The 25,999-nt window shown below is 44.3% G+C and overlaps 1 protein-coding gene and 1 long non-coding RNA gene across 4 annotated transcripts in view; one reads left to right on the top strand and one right to left on the bottom strand.

The window, feature by feature from the left end:
• The window catches only part of WIF1 (WNT inhibitory factor 1), a 40,128-nt gene extending 28,900 nt beyond the window's left edge, over positions 1-11,228 (top strand). Inside the window, exons 5-10 of the mRNA XM_048065447.2 lie at positions 78-173; positions 1,485-1,580; positions 2,964-3,059; positions 7,389-7,484; positions 8,046-8,141; positions 10,388-11,228. Of these exons, the coding sequence (XP_047921404.1) occupies positions 78-173; positions 1,485-1,580; positions 2,964-3,059; positions 7,389-7,484; positions 8,046-8,141; positions 10,388-10,509 (602 nt within the window). The 3' untranslated portion in view covers positions 10,510-11,228. The remainder of the gene's footprint in view (positions 1-77; positions 174-1,484; positions 1,581-2,963; positions 3,060-7,388; positions 7,485-8,045; positions 8,142-10,387) is intronic.
• Positions 11,229-18,296: 7,068 nt separating this feature from the next.
• Positions 18,297-25,006, bottom strand: LOC106047174 (uncharacterized). Of its 3 annotated transcripts, none has more exons than XR_007163820.2 (4): positions 24,961-25,006; positions 24,208-24,360; positions 19,859-20,013; positions 18,297-19,000 (listed from the first exon to the last, which is right to left on the bottom strand). It is a non-coding gene; the product is annotated as an uncharacterized lncRNA (long non-coding RNA). The 3 variants fall into 3 exon arrangements; XR_007163819.2 differs by having other exon boundaries at positions 24,854-24,974; XR_007163818.2 differs by lacking the exon at positions 24,961-25,006 and adding an exon at positions 24,482-24,843.
• Between the last annotated feature and the right edge of the window lie 993 nt (positions 25,007-25,999).

Raw genomic sequence — 25,999 nt, 5'->3', positions numbered from 1 at the left:
ATATTGGTACTAGGGAAAGTGGAGTGACAGCTGAAGTGTGAAATATCCAACTAAGATTGTCGTTATATTTTATGAAGCGGAGTGTCCAGGAGGATGCAGAAATGGAGGGTTTTGCAACGAGAGACATGTCTGTGAATGTCCAGATGGATTTTATGGGCCTCACTGCGAGAAAGGTAACTTAAAAAGATCTTCTCAACTCTCTTCTTTACAATAATCTCAACAAAACTACAGCTAGTGCATTGTAGCCACTCCTAAAAATATGAATGGCCTATTCTGAAGATTTCATATATTTTGAGTCCACATATCTAAGTGAATTACTGTTATGATCCATGTTCTAATGGAAACATTAACTGCTCAGAAAAAAAAAAAATGTTTTCTTGCTAAGGTATTGTTTTTAACAAAAGCTGACACAATTGTTAAGGGGTCCTTAATCACAGAGAATCCATTTGGCAAAAGGATTAAATAAAATTCTTCTGCTAATAAGGACTAGCTGGAAAACAAAGCACGGGACTTTTGTTCTGCATTGGTTTATTTGGAGATAAGATCTAATTTGGAGGCAGACCGACAATGAAGTTAGGGAGATGAAGGAAAGAGTCTCCTTTTCCCATCTATTAGTGACTAATAACCCCAAATAACATTTCCAAGAGTGAGGGGCTAGGACATTGGTGTGACTTGGTGAGGAAAGTAGCTCTTCTTTCTGTTTCTTCTTTCCTCCTCTGCCAGTGGGAGACCCTCACCAGGGTGGCCTGAGATGGAGCAACCCCCCCTGTGGGCATCCTACTTCAATGTCATTCTCCGCTCAGCTCCCAGATGCTCTGGCTGCATGCGAAATATTAAATACAAAGGGTCAGGGACTGTTCTCTGGCCTGGAGGCCAACTGGCATGACACAGTTTGCATTTGTGTGTTTAATAAACTCTCCTAGCTTCCAAAGCAAAAACCTCCAAACTCCTGGCTGGGAGGAACCCGTGGCTGCTGCTCGCCCCAGGGCTGTGCCCGGGCAGCCAGGGACAAAGCCACGCCAGGAACAGCACCAACAGTTTCACAAGATGGATGATCCTGTGCCCCCACTTGGCCCCACGTCCAGGCACTTTTGAACTCTCTCGTATGGACGCAGCCTCGCGGCATGTACCAATTGTGGGCAACCACGAAATGAAACAGTGCTCCCTGACATGCCTCCCTGGAAGAGCCTTGTGGGGTGGCCACGACTGCAGAGGAGTTTTGGGAGAGTGCAGGGGCTCTGGAAGAAGTTCAGGGGGAGCGTGCAGGACAGTCTGGCCAACAAACCAGGCCATGCTAGAGGCTCCCCTCCCCTAAATTAGGTAGCAGTGCTTATGCACAGGTATGGAGTGGCAGGAGGGGGGGTTCCCAGGATCCTGCCTGGGAACCCCACTAAATTGCTGACACCTCTGAGCATATCCCCTAGAGAGACAGTCCTGTCTGCAGTCACGCCAGTGATGATTCTCCTTTTCTTCCTGCTCCTCAGCGCTCTGTGCTCCTCGCTGCATGAATGGCGGGCTCTGCATCACCCCCGGCTTGTGCATCTGCCCCCCCGGCTTCTACGGCATCAACTGCGACAAAGGTAACTGCAGCCAAACCCCTGGGTGCCACCTCCTGCGGCCACTCGTTCCTCCCCGTGCTAATTTCCTTCTAGGGGTGCCTTTTGGAAAGGCAAGCAAGTGGTGAAGTAAGTTTTAGAGGACATAGTTTTGTGTTTCTTCCTGAAGCTGGGAGCTGCAGGAAGCACGGAGGGGCACACAATGCTTTTGCAGCTACGTGTGCAGGCATCCGTACCCACCGGCTGAGTGAAGGGTAATTTAGGTAATCTCTTTAGCTGACCCACTGAAAGCCATGGGACCTACCACAAAATTCGCTTAGGAAAATAAGCGATCTGTATTTGAACTTTGGTTTCCTGGAGTAGAATTAGTTTTACTAATTAGTTAGTACATTAATTTGCTGCATCTAGACACACAAAAAAATAATAAACAGTCTATTCATTTTTTGTTGTTGTTGCTGCGCTGTGGCTCAGGGATACAAAGGAGCAATCAGTTGTTCAGAGCAGTAATTTGGAACACTGCAAGCGACCACATAGAGAAAACCAAGTGGTTCGCTGCAGAAATACCACTGACCTGCTCATGGCGGAGAAGATTGCAGAACACCACATTGCTTTTGTTGTTGCACAACTACATGAAGTAGAGAGTAAATGCAAAAGGCCCTAGTGGTCTTTCCAGCAAAATAATGGGAACATTTCTGGGCCTTGAGGAATGCTCGTACAAACTGCTGGAGTCAAAATCCTTCTGACTTCTATGTAGTTCTTTATGAGACCTTTACTGTATTTTGAAAATGTTTCGAAAGTGCACTGCAATGAAATGCTCCCAATGTCTTGAAGGAAGTTTAACTGCGAGATTAATGTGAATCCCAGACGTTTGATGAAAAGTCACATCCAACACAATGTAAGTAATTTAGCAAGTGAGAGGGACAGCATTTGTATCTATGTCACCACACAGCAAAAACTTATAAAGGTTTCTTTCTAGCTAAACCTCAAATCTCCTATGGCATTAATTAAGAGCTGTGGTGAAGTGTCTTCTTGGGGAAGTGACTTCCAGTCCTAGATTGTGCTCTTTATACCACACATGGCCAGTTTCAATAGCGATAATGACTTGATCTTTCAGTGAGCTCCACACGTGAGGACTGATGAAGATGTAACACAACCTGTCCTTGGGAATCTCATTGCTGTATTGTTCATTTGTTTGTCTCTTTCTATGGACTTGTGTGTGTCCGTGTAAAATATTATGTAGAAAAAATTCATCTTCAGTCTTTCTTTGTAAACCATGTGAAAAGGTTTTAATGCAACTTTTTGAAACCTACTCAATGTTTATTTAGGGTGAGCAGCAGAAAAGATTAAAGGCAAGTCAGACTGAGTTCACATTAGTGATTTAGTTCATTCCTGTTTTATTTGTTTCAGCAAACTGTACAACAACCTGTTTAAACGGAGGAACGTGCTTCTATCTGGGAAAATGCATTTGTCCTTCAGGATTTGAAGGAGACCAATGTGAAATTAGTGAGTAGCATCTCCATGTGCTTGATTTCCCTTACATCAACTTATTCTGTCATCAGTGTCTAAATCACTGAGCGTGACCTGCCTCTGCTGGTTGGGACCCCCAGAGAGCCAGGTGCCTCCAAGTGAGATCCTTACAAATAAGTTTGACTCGCTGCTAGGCTGCCTCACCCCCTACCTTGTTCTGGTTTCACTAGTAACTGGGCTTGGTAACTACCTTGAAGGCATAGGTTTGCAAGCACTACGCTGTGGCAGACTGATGCGCTGCTGCTCCAAGTCCATGCGGGGCAGCTATTTCCAAAAGTTGCAGCAATTCGCACTTGTGCACAGCAGATTAGGTTTAAGCCCATGCCTCTAAAAGGGCTGCTGTAAACCGGGAGTGGATGGGTTTGTGGTAAAGGGAGGACTGAACCGTAAGAGCTGAGAGCTTTCACTTAATGTATTAAGTTGCATTCACATGGCAACTTGAAAATCTGCATCGCAAACATCAAAAGACTTGATATTTTCAGAAGTTTAGCATCAAAGCAATTGAAAATATTTGAGCTCATGGCTGATCTAAGTGTGCTGTGTAAAGCTGGGGGTGGAGATGTGGCCAGGCTGGAACAGACCTGGGAGGTCAGCTGTCAGGCATTTGATCTTGCTAAAAGAAGAGTTTTCTCACAGCTCTGTTAAATTGGATTAATCCTATAGTTCCCCACACTTGAATGGAGTATGAGCATTTGGGTTTTGGGAACATACACCCACATTGTTCGTTCTGGGCTTAAAGCTTCTACCAGGACACTGTGTGTGGAGCTTCCCTACCTTTCTGTTGTATATAATCCCACTGACTTTCAAAGAGCCATCACAGGAGCACAGAGAGCAGCATTTGACCTGGGATGTGTACGAGGTAATTCCTTTGTATGCATCAGTAGAGACAGGCTCTCTCACAGTGACGAAGTGCCTAGCAGCAAAGACTTGGAAACACATGGGAATAAACTCTAACATGCTGTCAGCCAATACAGGACAATACATTAATTACTATGCAAAGAAAGGACACGGATACCTTAGGACCAACATTTTGCACAGTATTTAAGTGTAAAGAAAAGGTGGATGTATGAGAATGTTTTACCATATTTCTATGCATTTCAAGGCATTTTGCAACTCATTTTTACCTAATAAAAACTTGAGCCAAACAGAAGCAGTAAACCTGTATTGTTATGAAATTATGAACAAAGATGGCCCTTTGATATAAATCCAGATCAGGTGTCACCAAGACCAACAGAGTGAGTTTCTACTGAGTTTACTTTTTTTTTTTTTTAATACCAAGTTCAAATTTGACATTCTGACAGAATGTCATTCCTTTCTTTCTTCCCCAGAAAGTCAACTGTGTTGATACTTCTCAGATAAGGAGTAAGGCTTGGTTCAAAGTTCAAGGAGTAGGTTATTTTATGCCAGTGTTGTTGGTTATTGGGGCTGGGGGGAATTCTTAGAACTGATATTGCAGAATGTATAATGAAGGGCACTCCATTTAACTGGTCTGTCCCAGGGGCTCTAAAGCTCATCATTGTCTACTGCTGCTTGGAACAGGTGCAATTGACTTTGGCTTCCTGCAAAGGCTTACCTGTGCAAATTCAGTTAAATCAATTAAAATACAAGCAGTAAGCTAGTTCCTGTACAAAAGAAAGAAAAATGTTCAGGCTCAGAGAATGCTCAGAGCTAAACTGGAAATCTTTTGATGAGAGCAAGTAAAGCACTGCACTTGCCTTGGCTTTTGTAAAGCTGGACAGCAATTGTTTGTATGTGACGGATGGCTGCTACCACCTCTGGGCACTGCCCCAGCACCAGCACAACAGTGGAGGACTGCAAGAAATGCTAGATGAGGCTTAAAAACATCAGAGGGGAAACACAACTCTTTCTGTTTTCTTAGATCCAGGGCCAGCTACATTCAGTCATGGGGGTCTTGAAATAACAAGGGGAGAAAACTTTTCAACAGGCAGAAAGCCACCTTTAGAAAACTGAGAAGTTTTTTCTTTTTTTTTTTTTTTTTTTTTTTCTTCTTCCCAGTGTTGTTTAAAGATTTTGAGTGCTTGTCTGATAGTTGAATCACTCTCCAGGAGTCTTGGGAAATTTACTGGGCCCAGCCTACCATACTAGCAAGCATTCACAGTCTTCCAGACTTTTTCTCTAGCTATAGCTGTGCATTGTCTCTAATTAGTGTTGCAGTCTGAGAAAGGAAAGTTTTATTTTGTTTTGGATTCCCCCTCCATTTGTCACCGTTTTGTTGCTTTTCATTTCTCATTTAATAGCAGAGAGTTTCCTCCATTCTGTGAAAATATTTTATTCTGAATTTAACTGAGCTGTGCTGAGTCAAATGCTTGCCTAATGCATCCCTGTGGAAGTCTGTGCCTTGACCCACATTCTGCAGATTTACTTCAAGAACTAGGAAAATTCCTGGATTTCCTTCGCATTGCTCCTTTCAGTCATTACTCCATATAAAATTGCCTACAAAGTAGAAGGTCCACAGGTTCCCTCTCCAGAAGTTTCTGCAAGGAAATTGTGCTTTTGCAGAAACTCTCCTTAGCACTGTTTGTTCCTCTGACTGGTTATAAACTTGTTTCAGGGCTATTAAAAAAAAATATGCACATCAGGAACAAATGTTTCTTTTATACTGACAATGCACACATGCATCGCAGAAGTCTGGTGGGGTTGAGAGCCCAGCAGGCACTCCTTGGGGTGTTTAGTTCCCAAGGGGGCAGTCTGTGATCATGAGATGAGTGCATTTCCTGAAGTTTTCAGCACAGCATACCAGCAGTGGAAAGAAGGAGTGCTGGTGCTCAGATTATCGTGGGCAAGTCTCTGTCACTATCCTAAGAAAAAGGAAAAAGGAAAAGAGGGAAGAGAAGAGAAAGGGAAGGAGGGAGAGGGGAAAGGAGGGAAGGGAAGGAGAAGGGAAGTGATGGGAAAGGGAGGGGAGGAGAAGAAAGAAGTGGGGAAGGGAAGGGAAGGGAAGGGAAGGGAAGGGAAGGGAAGGGAAGGGAAGGGGGAAGGGAAGGGAAGGGGAAGGGAAGGGAAGGGGGAAGGGAAGGGAAGGGAAGGGAAGGGAAGGGAAGGGAAGGGAAGGGAAGGGAAGGGAAGGGAAGGGAAGGGAAGGGAAGGGAAGGGAAGGGAAGGGAAGGGAAGGGAAGGGAAGGGAAGGGAAGGGAAGGGAAGGGAAGGGAAGGGAAGGGAAGGGAAGGGAAGGGAAGGGAAGGGAAGGGAAGGGAAGGGAAGGGAAGGGAAGGGAAGGGAAGGGAAGGGAAGGGAAGGGAAGGGAAGGGAAGGGAAGGGAAGGGAAGGGAAGGGAAGGGAAGAGAAGGGAGTTTGCTGCCCCAGGTTCCAGCTTTTGTTTGCTCACAAACTCAGGTAAATACTAGTGCTAAATCTTAGAGATTTAATTAAGTAAATAATACAGACAAATTCTAACAAGGGACTGAAAACCTGGTGATCAAGGACTTCATGTTAAGTGTGAGGAAGGCCCTTGGAGGCTTCTTGGCATGAATCAGGCCCAGCAGAACTTGCATGTGGCTCTGCTCCATCAGCATGGATCTCTTCCATTCTGGGTGAGTCAGGGCCAAACAGACCATCATACATAGTCAGACCCAGCTTCTTCCTTTGGCAATGTATGAATGTGAGGGAAAGTAATTTCCGGACCAAAAGCCTTGAAAAATGTCTGCCAATCCTAATTACTGTCACCAAAGATGATCTGTTCTTTGCAAACAGGAAAGAAGGGCACGTTTTTGTAATGCGCCTTTAGTTTCTGAGCTGTGGCATGGAACATTCCTCACGGCACCACCCACAGTATCGTGGTCCTCCACAGTCTCTTGTCACAAGCTGCCAGGCCCAGAGATATACTTATTTTCTGCAAGTGGCTGCCATACCTGACAGTTTCTGAGCTTCACGTTGCTTAAAATCTCTCTCCTACACAGCCAGAGTTTCTTCTGGATTCCACACTTTGCAAGTACCAAGGGGAACCTCCGCACCCATGGAGGGTGATGAGAGCAGGAGGTGACACTGACCAGTGGCATGGGGATACAGCAGAGTCCAAGTGGTTCAAGTCTGGGTGAACACTGCTTGGACACAGGGACTTTGGCCATGTGCCCTTTTTGTCCTGTTTTCAAAGCAGAAGAATGCATGTAAATGGGGAGCAAAGACTTGCAGAGGAGTCCTCCTGCCGGATCTGCAGTGTAAGATCACACTTACACCAGAGCCTGATGAGTTTTTTGGGTACAAGGCAGGCCTCTCAGACAGCCATCAGGAGTACAGGGGGACTCTTCTTGGGGGTAAGTCCCTTGTTTTCGTGTTCTCAATTTCTAGGTAAATGCCATCAGCCCTGTCGAAATGGAGGTAAATGTACCGGTAAGAATAAATGCAAGTGCTCCAAAGGCTACCAAGGAGACCTCTGTTCAAAGCGTAAGTACCACAGCACTCGGTCAGTCCTTGTTGGAGTATCGAGCTCACACAGGACTTCTTCCATGATAGCAGCACTAGCTGCTCGTTGTCAAAGTATTTCAGGTTAATTGACTTCCTGGACATACAGCATACACCAGGCTTCGGGGAATTGTGAAACCAGACACGTTTTTACAAAAGCCCCCCCAGCAGTCTGGTCTGCATTCTGGGCTCCTATAAACCAGCAACGTGTCAGTGTAGCAATAACAGATGTTCCTAGAGAAACGCTTAATGAAACGCCGGGACGTTGCAACATTAAAACCTGACAGGAGCACTCCGCTGGCCGCCTGTGAGCATGGTGCTGGGCCAGTGTCCTGTCCCACCCACGATGGCAAGGGCCTGCTGGGCCTCTGGGCTTGCTTCTCCCTGCAAGTGTCCAGGCCGGAGCTGCTGCTGCCGTGGCGGGGTGAGCTGCCCCCATGCCTTCTCTGTGGGGACCCCCGCCGATGCCAAGGCCTGCAGCATGTTGTTGGGAGCACGGGGGAACCACGTCGCCGAGTCCAACATGTGCCCACTCTGTTACAGCTGTCTGCGAGCCCGGCTGTGGGCTGTACGGGACCTGCACTGAACCCAACAAGTGCCAGTGCAAGGAAGGCTGGCACGGGAGGCACTGCAATAAAAGTAAGTGAGAACCAGCCCCCCGAGTCCATGCCGGGGCTGCTTATAGATGCCACACAAAAATGGCGGCTTCCAGAGCCTTTCCACCATCATCAAGAACACCACCCTCCCCTTTTCTCTTCATCTTTAATCCCAACAATAAAACAGAGATTTTCAATTCTCCATAATGCTAACTACTTTAAAAAAACACACTCAGAACAGTTTAAAATTGTTTTACAAAGCTGGCCCTTCCTTTCTTTCTGTATCAGAAGGTCTAGAGCCTGGTGTCAGCCAGGCCTCTGGGTGACCTCCTGTGTCTTCCACCTGTGGTGCAGGGTGGGTTGGAAGTCCCTCAGTACTCCCCAGTAAAGCCAGCTGGCTTTAAAGCATCATATAGGCATTTTCATGCATACAGCTCCGTCAGGTCTTAAAGGCCATTTAAACTTACAAAAAAATTAAGTGTTCTTTAGAAACTTGGGGGAAAATTTTTAGGCTTTTGCAAAACCTATGCTTACCATCTTTCATGTTTTCTTCTACTCTTCCCCATTCGTGCTCCACAGACTCTGAAATATGTTGTCTCAAAGCAAGGTTGAAGTCCTTAAAATCAATTTCTGTTGTGCTTATTTGATATCTAATGGGGCAACTGATCATTTCACTGGATTTAAGACAGCACTATAAAATTATTTGAAATATAGTTGGATATATCCAGTAACAAACTCAGACTTAATTTTATATTTGATATGCAATCGGGCTTTATAAGCAAATCTTCAAGAGACATTCCGTACATTTTCCGATGAGGGATTAACATTTATCTTAAGCACTGTTGGCAAACTATTCACATTTAATGTATTCAGTAGTAATGATAAAAAACTTTGCAATATTTTGCAGCTATAAAATGCACCATCTAGGCGTACGAAATGTAAATCTTACATGGCAGCATCAACAGAATGATCTTTTTTATTAAATGCTTTTGATGCCTATGATGTGTATCATGTTAAAATGTATCAGAATATATGTAGTTGTTTCAGTAAAATTGAGTATTAGCTCACTGAAATGAATTATGCCATGAAAATTACATTTGGGGAGTCTGTTTTTCTGCTGTTAGCTAGTAGGCCTGTATTTAATTATTTATGTCATTCTCTGAAGGAGAAATACCATCAGTATAAGTTATGGTTAGAAAAAAGGTTACATGGAAATCAATACAGACTTCAATTCATAAGTTCAATATACACTTTTTCTTCCTGTAATACTATTGTTATAAAGAACTGAGATAGCAAGTGAAAAAATTATGTACTAGGAATGAACAGCACCAAAGAAGTAATTGTCTGCAAACCAAAAACAAAATACAGAGCTCCACTGCACTATTAGGAAGATTCAGTAGTTGCACATTATTGCTAGCTCCGAGGTTTTAAAATCTTTATTACGTGGAGTTTGGGCACAGACCTCCTGCGTTTAGCACTGCAAAACTCTCTGTATTCAGCAAAGACACTGAAAATAGACCATCAGGGTAAAATTTACCTCCATTTTAAGTACCTATGTAAGGCTTAAAAGGCACATTTAATTCTCTGTGGGATGGCAGTTCACATGGGGATCACGGTTTAGAAGGACCATCTTAAAAAGTTCATGTTTATATCAAATGAATGGCTGCTCAGTGAAGCTATTTTCTTAAAGAGAAGTAGTTAAGAAAACTGAACCTGGGACTCAGGTTTTCATAGGCATTTATACAAGCTTTACGGAGTGAGATGGGTAAATGACACTATGAACAATGACAACAGGATACTTTGAATTCCATATTTATTGTTTGTTTTTAGTTTCAACATAAACCAGCTCTGCTAAGCCTGTTTCAGACTACTTTCTTCCCCCTAGGTGCTTACTGTTGCTGCTGTTCTTTCTTTTTGTGTCCTGCTATAAGACAAAGCAAAGCTCACATGCCTAATGCAGGTTGAACCCAGAGGGATGCTCAAGGTGACCCATAGTGCTTGCTGGGGCTCATGGCTGATGTACACACTGCTGCGGTCAGTGCAGGTGTGAACCTGTGGCCGGCTGACAGCCTGAGAGGGCTGATGGTCCCGGTCTTTTGGGGTTAAGCCTGCCCGACAACATCCTGTGCTTCCCAGGGCCAGGGAGAGGATGGGGAAGGGACCGCATGGGTGTGAGATGCAGCAGGACTCTTTCTTCAAGCAGGGGGACCATTTCCACTTCAAATATTAGCAGTGCATCGTGAGGCTGTTTCTGTGGTTTCTTTTCTCTTGAGCTGGGTAATTTTCCAGGGTATGGAGCCAGCGGTCTGAGCGCCCTGAGGCCGGCCGGCACCAAGCAGAGGCAGCACACGCCTTCACCCAAAAAGGCGGAGGAGAGGCACGCTCCACCCGAATCCAATTATATCTGGTGAACTCCAACATCTGAAATGGTTCGTGTTACACAAAGTTCATAGCCTTCATTAACCTTTCATGGATGGGATGTTAAAACGCTGTTCACTACAGTTAAGATTACTGGCTGGAATTTTATTAGCTTCATTATAAACCACTGAGCTGATATTTACTGCTCTTTTTAAGTTTTATAAATACTTCTATAGCATGATTATATAGGCTTCTTCTTTCAGTGCTTTGGATGGTGTTTTGTACTATACTTTGGTTATGTTTAAACTGCATTTGTTTTTATTATATACCTGCAATATAACATTTTCCAAAAATTAAGTAACAATATTCAAGCAGAAAACCTCCTAGATGCTAACCTGAATCATTTCAGTGACCGCAGATTTAGCTTGCCTAAGTCAAAGGGAAGTTGCCTTTTACATTTTTGCTATTATGTATTTAGACTTTTCCCTAAGAAAAATAAATAAATGTTACCTAATTTAAAAACTGAACTACTCAATTCAGCATTATTTTTGGCCTTACAGTTTTGCAAAGTGTTGTGTATTAAAAATACACTGCGGCAGTGCCATGTAAGCAATATAATATATTTAAAACAAAGTAGAACTATAATGTATGAACTTTTTGCATTGGCTTGAAGCAATATAATATATTGTAAACAAAACAGCTCTTATGTAATAAACTTTTTTATACTGACTGTTATGTATAAAATAAAGACGCTGCTGTAGTTTTTCGAGTACTGCTCTGCGGGGCCTGCTCCAGTCTCATCAGCACTGGTTTGGGATGATGGCTTCCCCAGAGGACTCTCATAAACCAGGCATGGACTGGTTTCCCCGTCCCCTCTTCCCTGCTGCTGGTTTTACTGCACCAGTCTCAATGGCAGTGCTGTTGGGCGCTGGCATTGGGCATTGCACATCCAGAAGAGCCAAGTTTTGGCCTGGTTGTGTCCCTATTTGAGTCTCTCAAGCAGAGTCCCAGATGTGGCGACTCAGTTTTCACTTGCTCTATAGGCTTCCTTTCAAGTGCTGCCTTGGAAAGGCAGAAAAGGAGGAAATTGTCTGTCCCCGGTGATGTTTGCTATCCCAGGGTGGTGCTCTCATGTCGTGGTATGCTCAGACTCCGTAAGGTCTGGGTGCTCCATCCTGTGCCAGACACAGGCCATTTGTAGTGTGATGTGGACAGAGGGCAATGCAGATGGTTCTTTCCATGCTGAAGAACAACATTCATTCAACAAATAAATATTGACCCTTGCTATACTGCAGTTCTGGGAGCCTTATTGTCTGGGAGAAACATGAATAAAGAAATACACAGAATTTTGGGCACAAAATCAATCTTAATGAGTGAAAGGTTTTGAGATACAAAGGGAAAAGACCAGTTTATTAGCCTGATCTTGCTGGTCTTATTTAAGCAATGGGCCCACAGACCAATGCAAAGGACGTGCTTTGGCCAGAGAGGAAGGTCAGCTCTCTGAGGGGCCGTTCTCACACAGCCTTCCTGTGTTGTGGCTGCAGATGTGAGCCCATGAGCCTGGTCCCACAGCAGAACACCCCTCGGTGCCCTCTGGGTCCAGTTCGGGGAGAAACATGAGTGGGGAAGCTCTGGTTTGCAGCAGAAGGAGCTTCCTTGGCGTAGGTGTGTGGCTGTTATGGCTGGTGGGCCCCAAAGCCATGACCTCCAGCCCAGCCCTGGGCCAGTGCCTCCCACAGGACCCGCGGCACCTCTCCGGCCTGCCAGGGGCTGGCTGGGGCACGGGGTGCTTGGGTGACGTTGCTGTGCTGTGGAGGGGCTTGAGGAGCAAACCTCAGTCGCCAGAGCACCCCCCCTCTTCTCTTACCTCTGCCCTTGCAGCCTGTGGACCTCTCCTCAGCACATCAGCTCTCCTTTGGAAAGGATCATTGGCTGTCTCTGCAGGCAAGAGGGCAAAACACCAGGCACTGGTGTGACCAGGGCTTCTCCTGCGGGGCAGGAGAGGAGCCCAGCTGCTGCCCCAAGTCAGTGCTCTCCCAAAAGCTCCCTCTTAGAGTCCTAAGAAAGTAAAAGATGGGGGGCCTGAGGCACAGGAGAAGACGGGTGATGAAAACCAGGGAAGAAGAAAATAAAAAAGGAAATATTTTGGGGGGGCGAAAATGATTTTTTTTTTTTTAAATGAAAAGCAATGTAAGAAAGAGATTGATACTAGGATGAGGTTAAATGTGCAACCACCATCCACTACATGGGACAAGTGACTCCTCTGGGTCCAGTGATGTTTCCATGAAGAGAAGTTATCTTGAAATACAAGTCTGGTTCAGCTGAGTGTCCTACACACTGGTAAACAAACAAACACTTGCAAGGCATGTCTGTTTTTAATCCACTTGGTTCTTCCTCACGCTGGTGTATTTATCCTCATGTTTGCAAATTCAACCATTTATTAAAGGACTGAATTTGTCCTGAACAGAAAACACACCTACTGCTCTGTGCTTCCAGGGGTGCTCCAGGAGCTGTCTGTAAATTCAGAAGTCACATTTTCCAGCTTTTTGCTCTTCGTGAGACAAAGATTGGCTGAAGAGATCGGTCACACACGGCAGGAAAAAATGCAGAAATTTCTGACTTAAGATTCGTCAGAAATTTTGGCTGAACTTTTCCTGATCCCGTCAATTTCTTAGAAAGCGCTTCCTTAAAAATAACAAGTGTATTCTTTGAAACTGAATAATTTATTTTGTTATTTGTTCCAGAGACACTAAGTGCTGCTGCATTGTTTTTCTATTTTCACCACTGATTTTGGGAAAGACCATTACTCAAATGTAGAATATGGTCAGAAATGTTACAAAAAGAAAAAAATGATCCTCAAAGATTCCCAGTGTGTGTGCACTGTAACACAACTATTTTTTCTTAAATTACATCAACTTCCCACGCAGAAATTTTCTACCACAATCATTGATCATGATTCGACCAGCAGTACCCTCTCCAGCCCTCAACTGCACCAGCACCATTTCCTCAGAGGATGTTTTCAGGTGCAGCAATGCCACAGCAGCTAGTTAAACAAACAAACAAACAAACAAACAAAAAGCCTGTCAAGTAAATGAGTCCCAGTTGCAGCTGATCCATTGTTGCAGCTCTGACAGGGTGGCTGCATGAAATCCCTGCGTGGCTCCCAGGGCCAAGTTTCCACTGGAGCTCTGCTCCTTGCTTGCCCCATGGTGCCACGCAAACTCTCGTACGCTCTTAAACGGGTGCTTATCACAGCAGAAAGTGGAGAGGAAAGATACTTGTCTTTGTTAAGAGAGTTTAGAAAGGTGTGTAGCCAAACCAGAAGCCAGGTGCTCTACTCCCTCAGGTTACTTTCTGAAGCACAGAGAGCAGCAGGGCAGGGGAACAGCGGGGTTTGGAAAAGGCTTGCCTGCAGAGCTGAGCAGATTTACTGCTTACCTGTGACTTTCTGTAGTTCACAACATCCACATGATATTAATTCAAATGAAGCATCACAATTTAAAGTTTTTATATATTTTTAAAGCACTCTATCTTTTTGAATTAAAGCAACGTATTCTGTTATTTATACTAATTGCAGAAAGTGTATCTTAATCCCTTTCCAGGTAACCCATCAGAAGACACGAACAGCCTTGTTGCACAAATCTTTCCATGGAAATGTGAATGTTTCACAGGGTTTAACACGCATACCATGTCTGGCCAAGCCACAGCTCATGGGCAGTTTAGATGCTTATGAAAAACATCCTTATAAATCCCTTCTAACACTTGCTTTCCTGGTGTATCTTTGGAGGGTTTTATCCCTGAACAGAGAGGCCAGCTCATACTGTGTTGGAAGTACAGTTGAAATGCTGACCTAGTTTGACACTTTCTCCCCTTCAAAATTATTGATGTTTCAGATATCATTGGCTAAACTGGCATCTGGCATCTGGCAATATGGTGTGAGGGTTTTTCAGGTGATTGTTATTGTTGTTGGTTTTTTTTTCTTTCCCTTTTTTGGGTTTCTTAGAGACCAGTGGGAGCAAGAACTTCCCAGTGCCCCGTGGAGTCCCACAGCACCCCCAGGTGAGGTGGGTGCGCTGATGCTCTGGAAGAAAACGCGGCTTTGTTGCCACCAAAGAGCTGAAACTGGGATCACCATAAACCTTGTGGGCCTCTGTAGCTGTGCCTGGACATCTTGACAATGCATTATTTATTAATACCAAACATTTGATTTAGGTTTCCTCACTCTACTACTACTTTTTTTTTCTTTTTTTTTTTTTGAGTTAAACCTCAGTAACTTCAAGTAAATAACAGGAACAAAAGTCAGATTGACCCCAAGTAACAGAAAATCCACCAGAACTGCATATGCTCAGAAGTCCGCACTCCTGCCTGTTAGGAGAAGCCTCTCGGTACTGCAGGAACACTGCCTTTGACTGCACTTTTCCCCAGCAGTACCATGGTACTGCAGCAGCTTTGAGCACCTCGTGGACCACCCACAAGCAGAGAGAGCAGCAACCATGTGGCCAGCAGAATGCCTTGAATGTGGCGTTTCCTTGGGGATTTAGGGGACAATAAGAAAATAGTTTGTTGGTTTGTATTTTGACTGCAATAGGTTTTGATCGCTCAGACAAGTCTGTTCTGCTTGAGAGAGACCAGCCTTCTCTGAAGCAAATGAGTCACACAAACACCTAAATCAAATGGCTGAGCTGCTGAGTGCAGAAAGTACCTGAAAAGAGACAGGAGGGTAGTTAAATATTTAGATTCTTTTTCATTTTTTAAGTGGATTTGACGTGTCCTCATGTAACAGCTCCGGCTATGCTGCAGTACTCTCAGATCCATCGCGAAGGTTGTTCTGGAAGAGTTTAAGATAAAAGACCTGCTGCATGCCACATCTTGATGGAAAGAGGAATGTGAAAGCCCGCATTTCTGTTTAACTCTGCAATCCTCTCCTAGAAAAAAAATAAGTAAATAAATAAATTTTTGTATGCGTCCCCTCCAGCTTCCCAGAAAATAGAGATTACAAGGAAAAAAGTGGCTAACTGGGAGATATGCATTGTCCATCTTACTTAGCTCAACAAGTAAGGTCCCTGAAAGATAATGAATGTCCCTTTGAAAAAGGGGAAGGAGGGGGTCTTTTCAAAATCTTGCAAGCTAATTATATATATTAATTATAACCTTCTCTGTTACTAATGCCACCTTCCTATCCACTGTAACACTCCACTGAGGCTTTCTCCTCTTATAAAAAGACAATACAACAGTGTTACTTCAATTTTGCTGTGAAGCCGGAGTGTAGCCATAAAGCTGCTGCCTCATTGCTCTGGATCTGACAGCACAGCTGCACGGCACAAACCTGACTTGGCTCTTTTATGGGATGTATTTGGAGCCTAGAAGTGACTTCTGCTGAATGCATGAACGTTTGTTTGACTTGCAAGCCGTTCCGGGGCTGCTGTGTTGGCCACTGTCCTTGAGCTCATCCCAGATCCTTGAGCTGTGCGATTCTGCCCGCTTTCCCCAGCTTAACAGAGCTCTCCCAGCTGAGCTACCCATCAAAGCAGCAGCAGTGGAGATCTGACAGTGGCTCTCTTCTTTTTCATACCGTACTGAATCATCGCTCACATGAAAGGGCAAGAGAGGACCTTGCAGCGATGTTGATGTAATTTTCTGTGACAGACAGGATTAAAGATCCTAACCAGATGTTGTTATTAAAGAGGTGTTGCGCTAGTCCCAGGGAAAAAAAATCTGCTTCCAGTACCCATATTTCAAAAGAGATCCTGGAAAATTTATGAGAATTGAGAAGAAAGCGGCAAGAGCTATTCAGAATCATGGGGAAGCGTGTCAGACTGACAGACTCTGAACACAATTCAACAGGACCGGCAGAGCCGGCCACATAGCTCCCTGCTATTAGAAGAGAGGTCTCTCCTCCACCCCACAGCCCATCCTCACAAGAGAAAAGCAGTTTTCTGCCAGGTAAGCGACCTCAACCAGCCCTCCAGCAGATCAGCAGAAAGAGGGAGAGCCTTAACAGGCATTTTAGCCACACTCCTCAGCTACTCGCAAGATAACTCCAAAAGCATCCAGTGGGGCTGAAAGACTGAACCTAAAGAAATTTCTTACTGGATCCAGGGTACACCTGTTTCACTGTGAATTCGGTAACCATTAGGTTTTACCTGGCACAGAGGCAGATTCTGCATCACCTGAGTAGTAGACACCAGACAAGGTTCTGGTTCTTCCCAAGCCATGGTCACCTACTCTGAGCTTTTGTCTAATAGCTCGTGCTGGCCATAAATGTACTAAATGGTTAATAACCCCAGAACTAGGGCCAAATCCCAGTCCAGGTGTACTCTTTGGTTTCACGTGACTTCCTCATTCTCCTCCCTCTGTCCTGCAGAGCACGTCAGGGCAGTGCTGCCCCGCGTTGCAGAGCTGCTGCCACGTCCCAGAGGTGGATGGAGCAGGTCGGTGGCTGGGGTCACCGCCGCGTGCTGCTCGTGCCCCCACGCCCTGTGCACAAGTGGCACGGCAGCACCCCAGCTAGTGGCAAAGCCAAGAACCCAAAGCTGTGCCAAACAACAGAACGTGTAATTTCTGATGAGCTGTGGCTTTTTTATTTCCTTCCTTGCTCCCAAGCTCCTGAGGTATGCTTTTCACAATCCCATGGTAACTGTTTCTCCTCCATATGCTGGTATGTGAGAATCGGGATTTTAAAAAGCTTTTGTGAAGGAGTTTTGAGAAAAACTTCAAAAAATCGCACCATTTGAAGCTCAGGAACAGAGAAAAGTTCAAAAGAAGGACAAAGAATAGCAGCATGCTTACAGCATGAACCACTGCAAAGACAGAGTGAAAGGCTCAGCGTATTTTAAATGAAGTGTTTTTGCAGATCTGATCACAGCCGCGTGGCTGTGTACCACCACATATGTTTTCTGGGTTCCACGTATGGGTCACGGTGGCTGACGTGATTGCTCCTGCATATCTTGGCAAGTTGGGTTTTCCAGGCCTGGCTAACCTCCACCCTGGACAAGTGTTGCCTTCATTTGCTGGCAGATCGTTCAAGGGATCTCTTTTATGCAAGTGACAGCTGAAAGACATTAAATTGTACAGTAAATCATTTAACTGGAGCCTAGAATGTGTGAACATCGAACCACAAACTTTGACAGAAAAAAATCAGAATTTATTTTGTGCTTTGAACAGTTTTAACATTAATGGCACAGTTTAACCACATATAAGAAGCATAATCTGTTCGGTTTTCAACAAGGTCTTCAACTGGATATTGTATACCTCTGTGGTGGTTTCCTGCAATTATTTGAGGTTTCTTACTTGGGATTTTTGTTTTTAAATGATTTTTTCCCTCTTGAAAGGTGAGAGAATGCTAGCTGAGGAAGACAAATTCTATCCACACCACAGTTCAGCAGGGGCAGTAGCAAACCTCATGCACTTCCCATTACGCAGGCATGAGAAATGAAGAAAGAGTCTGGGACGAACAGGAAGAAACAATGACTCTCTTCACTCATCCTCAAATTCTCTGGTCCTTGGCGATGGTCTGCTTTTAGTCTTCTGGGTTTCAAGAAATGCTTCCTATAGACACTTTTATCCAGAGGAAAAAAAAAAAAAAAGCCCACATTCTTATGGGAAATAAAAAGTTGTTTTTGACAAATCAGCGTTTTCATCAAGAGCTGTTTTATTCAAAGCTCCTAAGTCACTCCACTCAGAAGCATCCTCATCCAGTATGCGGGCAGTTTGGCCCAGCGTAAACACAGAAGGGAACTAAAAAGGAAAGCCACGTTCTCAAGTCAGAGGACCAAGCAAAGGAGAAAGACAAAGGCTGAAGGAAAGCAGGCTTGGCAAGCAGGAGGAGAAAGTGGCCAAAAGGAGACTTGCTGGGGGCATCCTTGGTTTCTGGGGACATCAATGTGCTGCAGCCAGCGGAGGGCTCGGAAAGAAGTGACGGCATCAACCCTGGAGGCACGTGGCTGCCCTCTAGCCAGCTGAGCTGGGCTCCCCAACCTCCTGTGGCACTCAGAAGTGGCCAAAGCTGATCAGAGGTATCGCTGTCTGTCCAAGGAAGGTGCTCACAGCCACCAGCCACATATCTCCTCCACCGGCCTCAACAAACACTGCAGTAGCACCATCCCTAACTCCCTGACATGACCGTGACGGACTCTCCGGCAATCCCAACCTCTTTGTAGTCCCACGTGTTTCTGCTGTGCAGTGCTTTTGGCCTCATTATTTTCCTCTTGGCACAGTGGTCGAATGCTGGTGGGGAGCTTGGCTTGTTGGTTTGGAGCAGCTTAATAAAGTCCGAGCTAAGAAAGGCACTCCAAGCACTGCCACGTCACGGAGGAGCAGAGGGATTCAGAAACCCCCTTGCCTGCTGGGTGAGCATCTTCAGTCCTGAAAGGTGCTGCCAGCCTGCCCCGCTGCTGTTCGAGGCTCCTGCCACGGTGGAGTTTCAGCCATTTTGGCTCTTTGCAGTTTGGATGCCTCCTGTGTTTGAAGCTGCTGGAAGCACATCAAACAGCTACGAGCAAAGAATGCCGTCGAAGGATTTATTCAGCCTGGATATGAGTGTTGCTGATGGGAGAAAAGGGAGCAACAAAGATTTCTCAGCCACCATTGTGATCTACCCATTAAAAAAAAAAAAAAAGAAAGAAAAGAAAAAGAAAAAAAAAAGAAAAAAAAAAAGAGGTTCCTTTTACTATCAAAACCATTTGGCTGAGCATTTTACTGCAGACCCCAAGTAAGTTCCAAATTGCCTGGGTTACGTAAATACCTCTACCACCAGTGAGTCTTTGCGAAAGGAAAACATTTATAATTGAGTAATAAACCTTACTGAGTGACAATCACGTGAGACAGCGCATTGAAAACAAAAAAAGCCAAGTGTCGGGCTTTTGAATTGAAAGCTTACAATTGTAAATACAAATTCCAAAACAATAAGTAGATTAAAATGTTATTGCAATTAAATTAAAATAATTTGTTTCACATTGGTATAGTAATACGTCTGTGTACAAAAGTAATAAATTGTATCTTTTTTTTCTTAGAAAACCTGATTTTTAATAACGGTCATTTTTCTTAGTTCCTTTTCTTTTTCCCCCCCCCCATATTTTATTGCATATTCAGGGAAGAACATCAGTCCAATATATTTCTGTCTTTATGTTAGGTTTAGTGCATTCAGCGGAGAGCAAAAGCCCAGTCCACAAGCACTTCTGCACTAACTAAACGTACCCGTTTTAAAAATCAGCTTGTGCATAAAACCAGTGCCTTTTCCCCTTCCCTGTCCCTGTCTGCTCACAGTTACATCTGGTTAAACCGGGCGCCTCTGCCATTTCTCCCACTGGCCTGCTACCAGGACAGAAAACACCCAGTGTGCCCCAGACCCCTCAGAGGGCTTTTCACTGTCACTGCTCCTGCTGCAGCAGTATGTCCCGTTACCAGATTTAAGCAACACAAAGCATTTTTCCCTCCTTGCTTTCTCTCTTTCTTCTTTGCTGCCATTCCAGCAGGTGCATCGAAAGGGGAGGTACAGAGAGGATGGAGCCAGACTTCTCCAGGAGGTGCACAGCCACACGAGAAGCAGCAGCCACGAGCTGCAGCAAAGGATATTCCAAGTTAGTAAATGTGGGGAGGAGAGGGGCATGAATTACCACGAGGGTGGTCAAACACTGGTCCAGGCATTCAGGGAAGGTGTGGATTCTCCGAGGATGGAAAGAATCCGTACCTCCAGTCCGTACTTGGACCCAGACACTGCCTCGCACCCCCTGATGTCTGAGATCTGTAACAGGAGCTCAGGCAGCTATGAACTGTCCCTCAGTGTGTGCTCTGGTTCTGCTCGTTGTGTGGAGATCAGTTCAAGACAATAAAAAGCTATCCACGTCAGAGAAGCCCAGCCGGAGTGATTCCTCCAGACTTGGTTTGGTTTTAAAGATACAGCACAGATCAGTTCAATTCTTGGGATGCAAAAGCATCACATGTAGCGCTCAGATCCAAACTCCTACTCCATGTCTGCACCTGAAAACACCTAGAATTTGAGATAATTTAGCCCCTTGGATATGCAGGTCCAAAAACCATGCCTCATTGGATACCTTTTCATTTGCAAGACCCACTGCAAATTAAGGCACAAGTTCACCACGATTTGCCACGCTGTGCGATATTCCTAATCCCACCTGTCATTAATTAGTGACTTGCTTTGCACACAGCCATGGTTTGCAGTGACCGTAACCCCTTAGGGCTGCAGAGTTTCCTTAGGGTCTTGGCCCCTCTCCTTGCTGGACATTTGCATCAAAATGGGGAAGCGGATGGGGAAGAGAGCAAGATGAGATAGTAGAGCAAAAAAATTGCCTACCATAATGTTTATCACACTCAACCTTTTATTATTATTATATTTTGTTTTTAAATAGGGGGACAGGTGAAATCTAGGCTTGGTGACTTGGCATTTTCTGAGCACAGAAAGAAATGTCCAAGCAGGACTGTCCATAGAAGAGGAAGAGCAGCAACAAGCTGATGAGCAGGCTGACAGGAACCTGAAATATCTCCCCCAAATCCTACTGCCTTTCACTCTGACAGGTGGCCACTTACCTCCTATTTCCCTGCCCAGCACAAAGCAAACACCCACTCCTTGCAGCATTTTCTTTCCACCTGGTAAGAGCCACAAACCTAAAGTACCTACATTTCAGTTAGTGTTTCATGCTAGTTTGGAAATATGTCAGATTTTGTGTGTGTGTGTAGAACACGAATACCTCCCACTGCAATTAGTTTCTGCTACTGGGAGAGGAACAGACTGCACCACCACTGCTTTTCTGCCGAAGTGCTGCTGTAGTTTCAGTTCACCTTACAAATGTGGCATTGTCTCCTAAAATTACATTACTAATTACAGCTAATGCACCCAAGCCCAGATGAACACAACTTTGATCTGGGTAGCACCCCTACGCAATCCCTCTGGCACGCAAATGGCAATTACACAACAGGGCTCAAATGCAGCTTGAAAGCAAAGATGTAAGGCCAATTTCTGCAGTGCCCCTAGACTAAACAAGGTGCCTATTCCAGTGCCAGAGTATGATTGACTGAGATTTACTCACAAAACATTTCCCACTGAGAATGTGCGACAAACTGCAATTATTACTAGTCCAGTTGATTTAAAAAAAAAAAAAAAGCCCATCTTTAGCTGCAATTTTGGCTGGGCTGCCTGACAGAAATCAACTGCCAAATACAGCAGCAGAGCAGGACGGAGGGAGAAGGTGTGGGGGTACAAAAGCCAGAAGCAGGCAGGTTTGGGGGATGGCAAGAACAACAGGAAGGAAAGAGAAAGAGGAGAGAAAGGGAGAGAGACTGCTGTTGAAAATGAAAAGAGAAAAAAAAAAAGAGAGAAAATCGGAGAGATTAAAGGAATATAACGACATGGGAAGCGAGCACAGAAAGGAGAAAAACAGATGTGAGAAAATGAAGGAAACTGAGAAACAAAACAGAGTAGATGGGTCAAAAAATAAAATTGAAAGACTAGCCAAAGATAGCTCCCTTGAAAATTTGCCACAGACTAGCTCACCAGGGCATGATCTGGACCGCGTGCTTCCAGTGTTTAAAAGTAGCCACTTCGGGTTCCTACTGCTGCAATCAAACACACGAAATCCCCATTTCTCATATTAAACAGTTACAGGCGTGAGTGCAAGAGCAGAGAACCCCTCGGCTCAGCTAGGAGAGAAAGCTCTTGCCACGTGGCACCTAGTCCTAGATGCTCTGTGTGCAAGCTCTGCCATGAAAACCTGGCTGCAAAAGAGGCTTCATTTAGGAAAAAGAAATGCAGGGTCACTAATTTAGCAGCACACCGTGACAGCACTCAGGAGCTGCAAAACAGGCATATACATTTCATTTGCAGGTATGTAGCAGTTATACTCTGGAAAAAAAATGAAAGTCAAAGAACAGATTTTTTTTCCCTGCACAAAAAAAGAGACAAGCCTTTCTGCATGCTTCAGTTATGAAAGAGTGTCACAAGCTGACATAAAATGTTCCTTCTTATTGTCAGCAATTGAAAGAAAGTCATCCCAGACCTATAGACCTATGGTTTATGATTCAGAGTAGAACCGAGGTAAGGAAAACTTACAATGAATTGGGAAAACAAAACAAAATAAAAAAAAAAAGGAAGCAATCTGAAACCATTTACAAATTCTTATTCATTTGAAGAGACACAAAAACTGAACTTAGAACATGAAATTTTGGTCTTGCACTTTTTAAAGAAAAAAACAACAAAAATAAATGAAGTGTAATTACGTCAGGAAGACTGAGGCAAACAAATTAGACGCATACATTCTTTTTGCCTTAATATGGAGGGTCATACAAAGCCAGAGTCTTACTTTTAAGTTCTGATTTACTTTTCCTTCTAATTCAAATCTTATTTCTGTGATTTAATGCCCACGTTGAACACACCAAGATAAAGTCTGTAGCTCTCAATCAAAATACAGTCTTAACTGATGCAAATAAAAGAGCTATTCAAACACTGAATGGCTCATAAAATTGTCATTTGCAATAAGAACAATAATGCAGACAGCATAAAAGTCTTGTAGAAATCCAAGCCGAGCAGAAGGCATTTCAGTAGAAACTACGTTTTTAAGAAGATGTTTTTAAAAAGATATTTTTAAGAAGGAGTTAGGGACTAAACTGTGCAAGAGAATAAAATCCCTCTGATGACTCACCCTGAGCTTATCTACTGAAATCCTGCATAAATATTCAAGGTAATTACTACATAATCACTAAGTCATGCTGGCATGTGGGCCTAATTTGTTTTGAGAGAGATGAAAAATGGGAATTGTCTCTTCAAGCAAAAGATCAGGGCAGGAAACCCTAGGGGAAGGAGTTCAGGTTCTTATTTGTGTGCATTATTATTTTCAAGTTAAATCAGCCAAGCCAAATTCACAAAGTAAGTCTGACTCCACAGTAAGCTGGCCTCTTTCAGTTCTTTGGAGTATTAAGTGGGGTTTCTATCCATTTCAGCCCCTACTCACAATTATTAAAAAAAAAAAAAAGAAAGAAAGAAAGAAAGAAACAAAACAGGAAATTATTTAAATACCCTGATACCTGAACAACAGAAGTCCTGAAGTCAAACGTTTCCTTCCATAGCCTGATGCAGATTTTACAAGATCAAAGAAACCATATACCTTTAAGCCATAATCTCATAAGGCACCCTTTACAACAGTGGGTCCAGGCTCAGCAGGGCTGTGCTTGTGTTAACTAGTTGTGAGGTGTCCATCACAGACAGGAGGTAAGAGTGCACATCAGTCTTTGCCAGATGGGTCTCATCTATAGGATTTCTTAAAAAAAAAAAAAAAAAAAAAAGCCTCCCCCTTCCCTTTCTCTTCTAAAAGAACTTGTATTAATAACAATAATAAATACATAAATAAAAAGAAGCACAGGCTTCTAGCTCACTTTTCATCCTAAATGAAGGAAAAGACACCATAGCACCACAGAAGTTAATCTACTAAACTGAGCCCATTATAAAACAATCAAGCAATGTTGTGCTGTATATATTGTTCCGTGCCACGCATGGAAATTTTAATGAGAGCAAACTAGACCGTGGTCATGCTCTTCTCTGATCTGAAGAGCATTGGGTTCAGTCCTCTGCTCTCGTGGAAACAGCTAGGTGACCTCAGTCAAAGAACTTTGTAAATCTCCATCTGTGAAATACAGATAACAATTGTCTTTCACAATTAGTTTTGTCCTTTTGTCCTTGAGCAAGCAACTGCTTAAAGCCCATGACAACCTGTGCGAGGGTAGTCATGAGCAGACCTACGTACCACATAGCTGGAAGATCAGAGTTCGACTGAAAAGAGCCGGAGAGTTTTGAGAAGCACCTCTCGTCTGGAGAAAGTCACACAGGACACCAGGACTACAACTTCAGTAACAAACAATGCATCTTGTGGCCTCTTCCTGAGCCAAAAGTAACGTTCCTGCAAAATATGCAATTAACAAGATGCTAAAATTGTCTGCGGCTATGAAAGTGCTCCGAAACAATCATTTTTAGCTCTCAAATTATTTGGGTAGACTTTTCAAGGAACCGGGTAAACATACTGGTCCTACAAGAACCATTCTCAGCTTCAAATTTGTGTGCCACCTTACTCCTACAGCTATAAATCTCCTAAACATTTATGTTCTCTCTCAGCATTGGCAAAGCAGTCATGGTATTCTAGTCAGATACAGCTTCACAGCTGCTCAGAGCTCTCAGATCCAGCTGGAGCCCAGAAAATCTAAAAGAAAGACTTGTAAATGGGAGAGGGGAAGGTAGCCAGTGCTCAGGCTGTGCCTGGGATGCCACAGCACATGCAGGGGGTGCTGGTGGCCCCTCAGTGCTACACAAACAGCTGAGGGAGCAGGGACTGCAGGACAAGGCATTTCATTTCAGCTGCTGGAAAAGCAGCACTGAAATTTGAGGTTAATGCCTACAGATTTGGGGTGGGATCTGTGAAGTGAAAATGCTATTTGGCAGCTTCCTAATGGACTAGCATCCATGGAGCGCTACATATCCTTCCTGGGTCTGAGACTCAGAGCACCTCAGAGCATAAGGAAGATGAGGGGAGGTGCTTTACTGCTCCCCAGGTAAGCTTGAAAAAGCACTTGGATTGTTTTTATGGGTTTCACCTGTTAGCATCTGGTTCTGAGGTTTGCAGCCACCCACGCCGTGGAGCTCAGCACGCTGCACCAGGTGCTAGTGCCTCTGTGGGGGAGCTGCTCTCCAGCTCCGTGGCTAATGCAGACACCTGTGGATGCCTTCTGCAAGGGCTCCTGTCCAATGGACATTTCACATAAAATACAGGACTCCTATTAGGACAGGAAAGCAAACCCTGGGACTGTCTCCTTCCCTGTCACCACCCCCCACACCCTTTTAGATTTTTTTTCCTACATCGTGTCTTGAATTCCTTCTTGTGTCACGATCCAGCTTCGCATATACATCTTTAACCTCTCAGGTGAATGTTCCAACCACCACATTTTATCGTAACTAGTAAGGACAGCTGAGTTTTTTTTGGAAACCGTGGGTGTAAATGCAGGAGGGGAGAGCATTTGTTATTGATCTTCAGAAGCAAAGGGAGATATATATCTCTGGCCTGCCTGGCATCACCCTGCTGGCATAGGTGACTTCCTGTTGAATACTCAAATACCTGAAAATGACCCTTTTTCCAGATGTTTAGATAAAAGTTTAGTTTTGTTCGTGAACTTAGTCGTACACCCAGAACTGCCTGGTGCCGGGCTGGAAGTCCCAGCAGGTTCTCAGGGAGGGATCCAGCACAAAGCCCTGCCAAGCCACACATAAACTCCTTTTAAAACCCAGCTATTGTTCCAGCACATAATTCATCTTTTGCTACCTTTTTTTTTTTTGTGTGTGTGTCTGTCTGGGGATTCCTGAGAATAGAGCTTCTAGAAAAGAAAGAGCAGAAGCTCCAAATTTTCTCCAAGTCCCTGGGAATTTCTCCCGTGCTTTAGCTCCTTCTCCAGGGTGAGAAGTCCCTGTCTGCTCCCATGCGCATATGATAAACATATGGACGGTTAGGGAAAAGGGCTTAGCCTTCCTTCTTCCTAAATCACTCTTTCAGT

This window comes from Anser cygnoides, chromosome 1 (assembly GCF_040182565.1).
Source record: "Anser cygnoides isolate HZ-2024a breed goose chromosome 1, Taihu_goose_T2T_genome, whole genome shotgun sequence".
Lineage (NCBI taxonomy): Eukaryota > Metazoa > Chordata > Aves > Anseriformes > Anatidae > Anser > Anser cygnoides.
The sequence above is the reverse complement of the archived record's forward strand: the minus strand, read 5'-3'. Positions and strand labels throughout refer to the sequence as shown.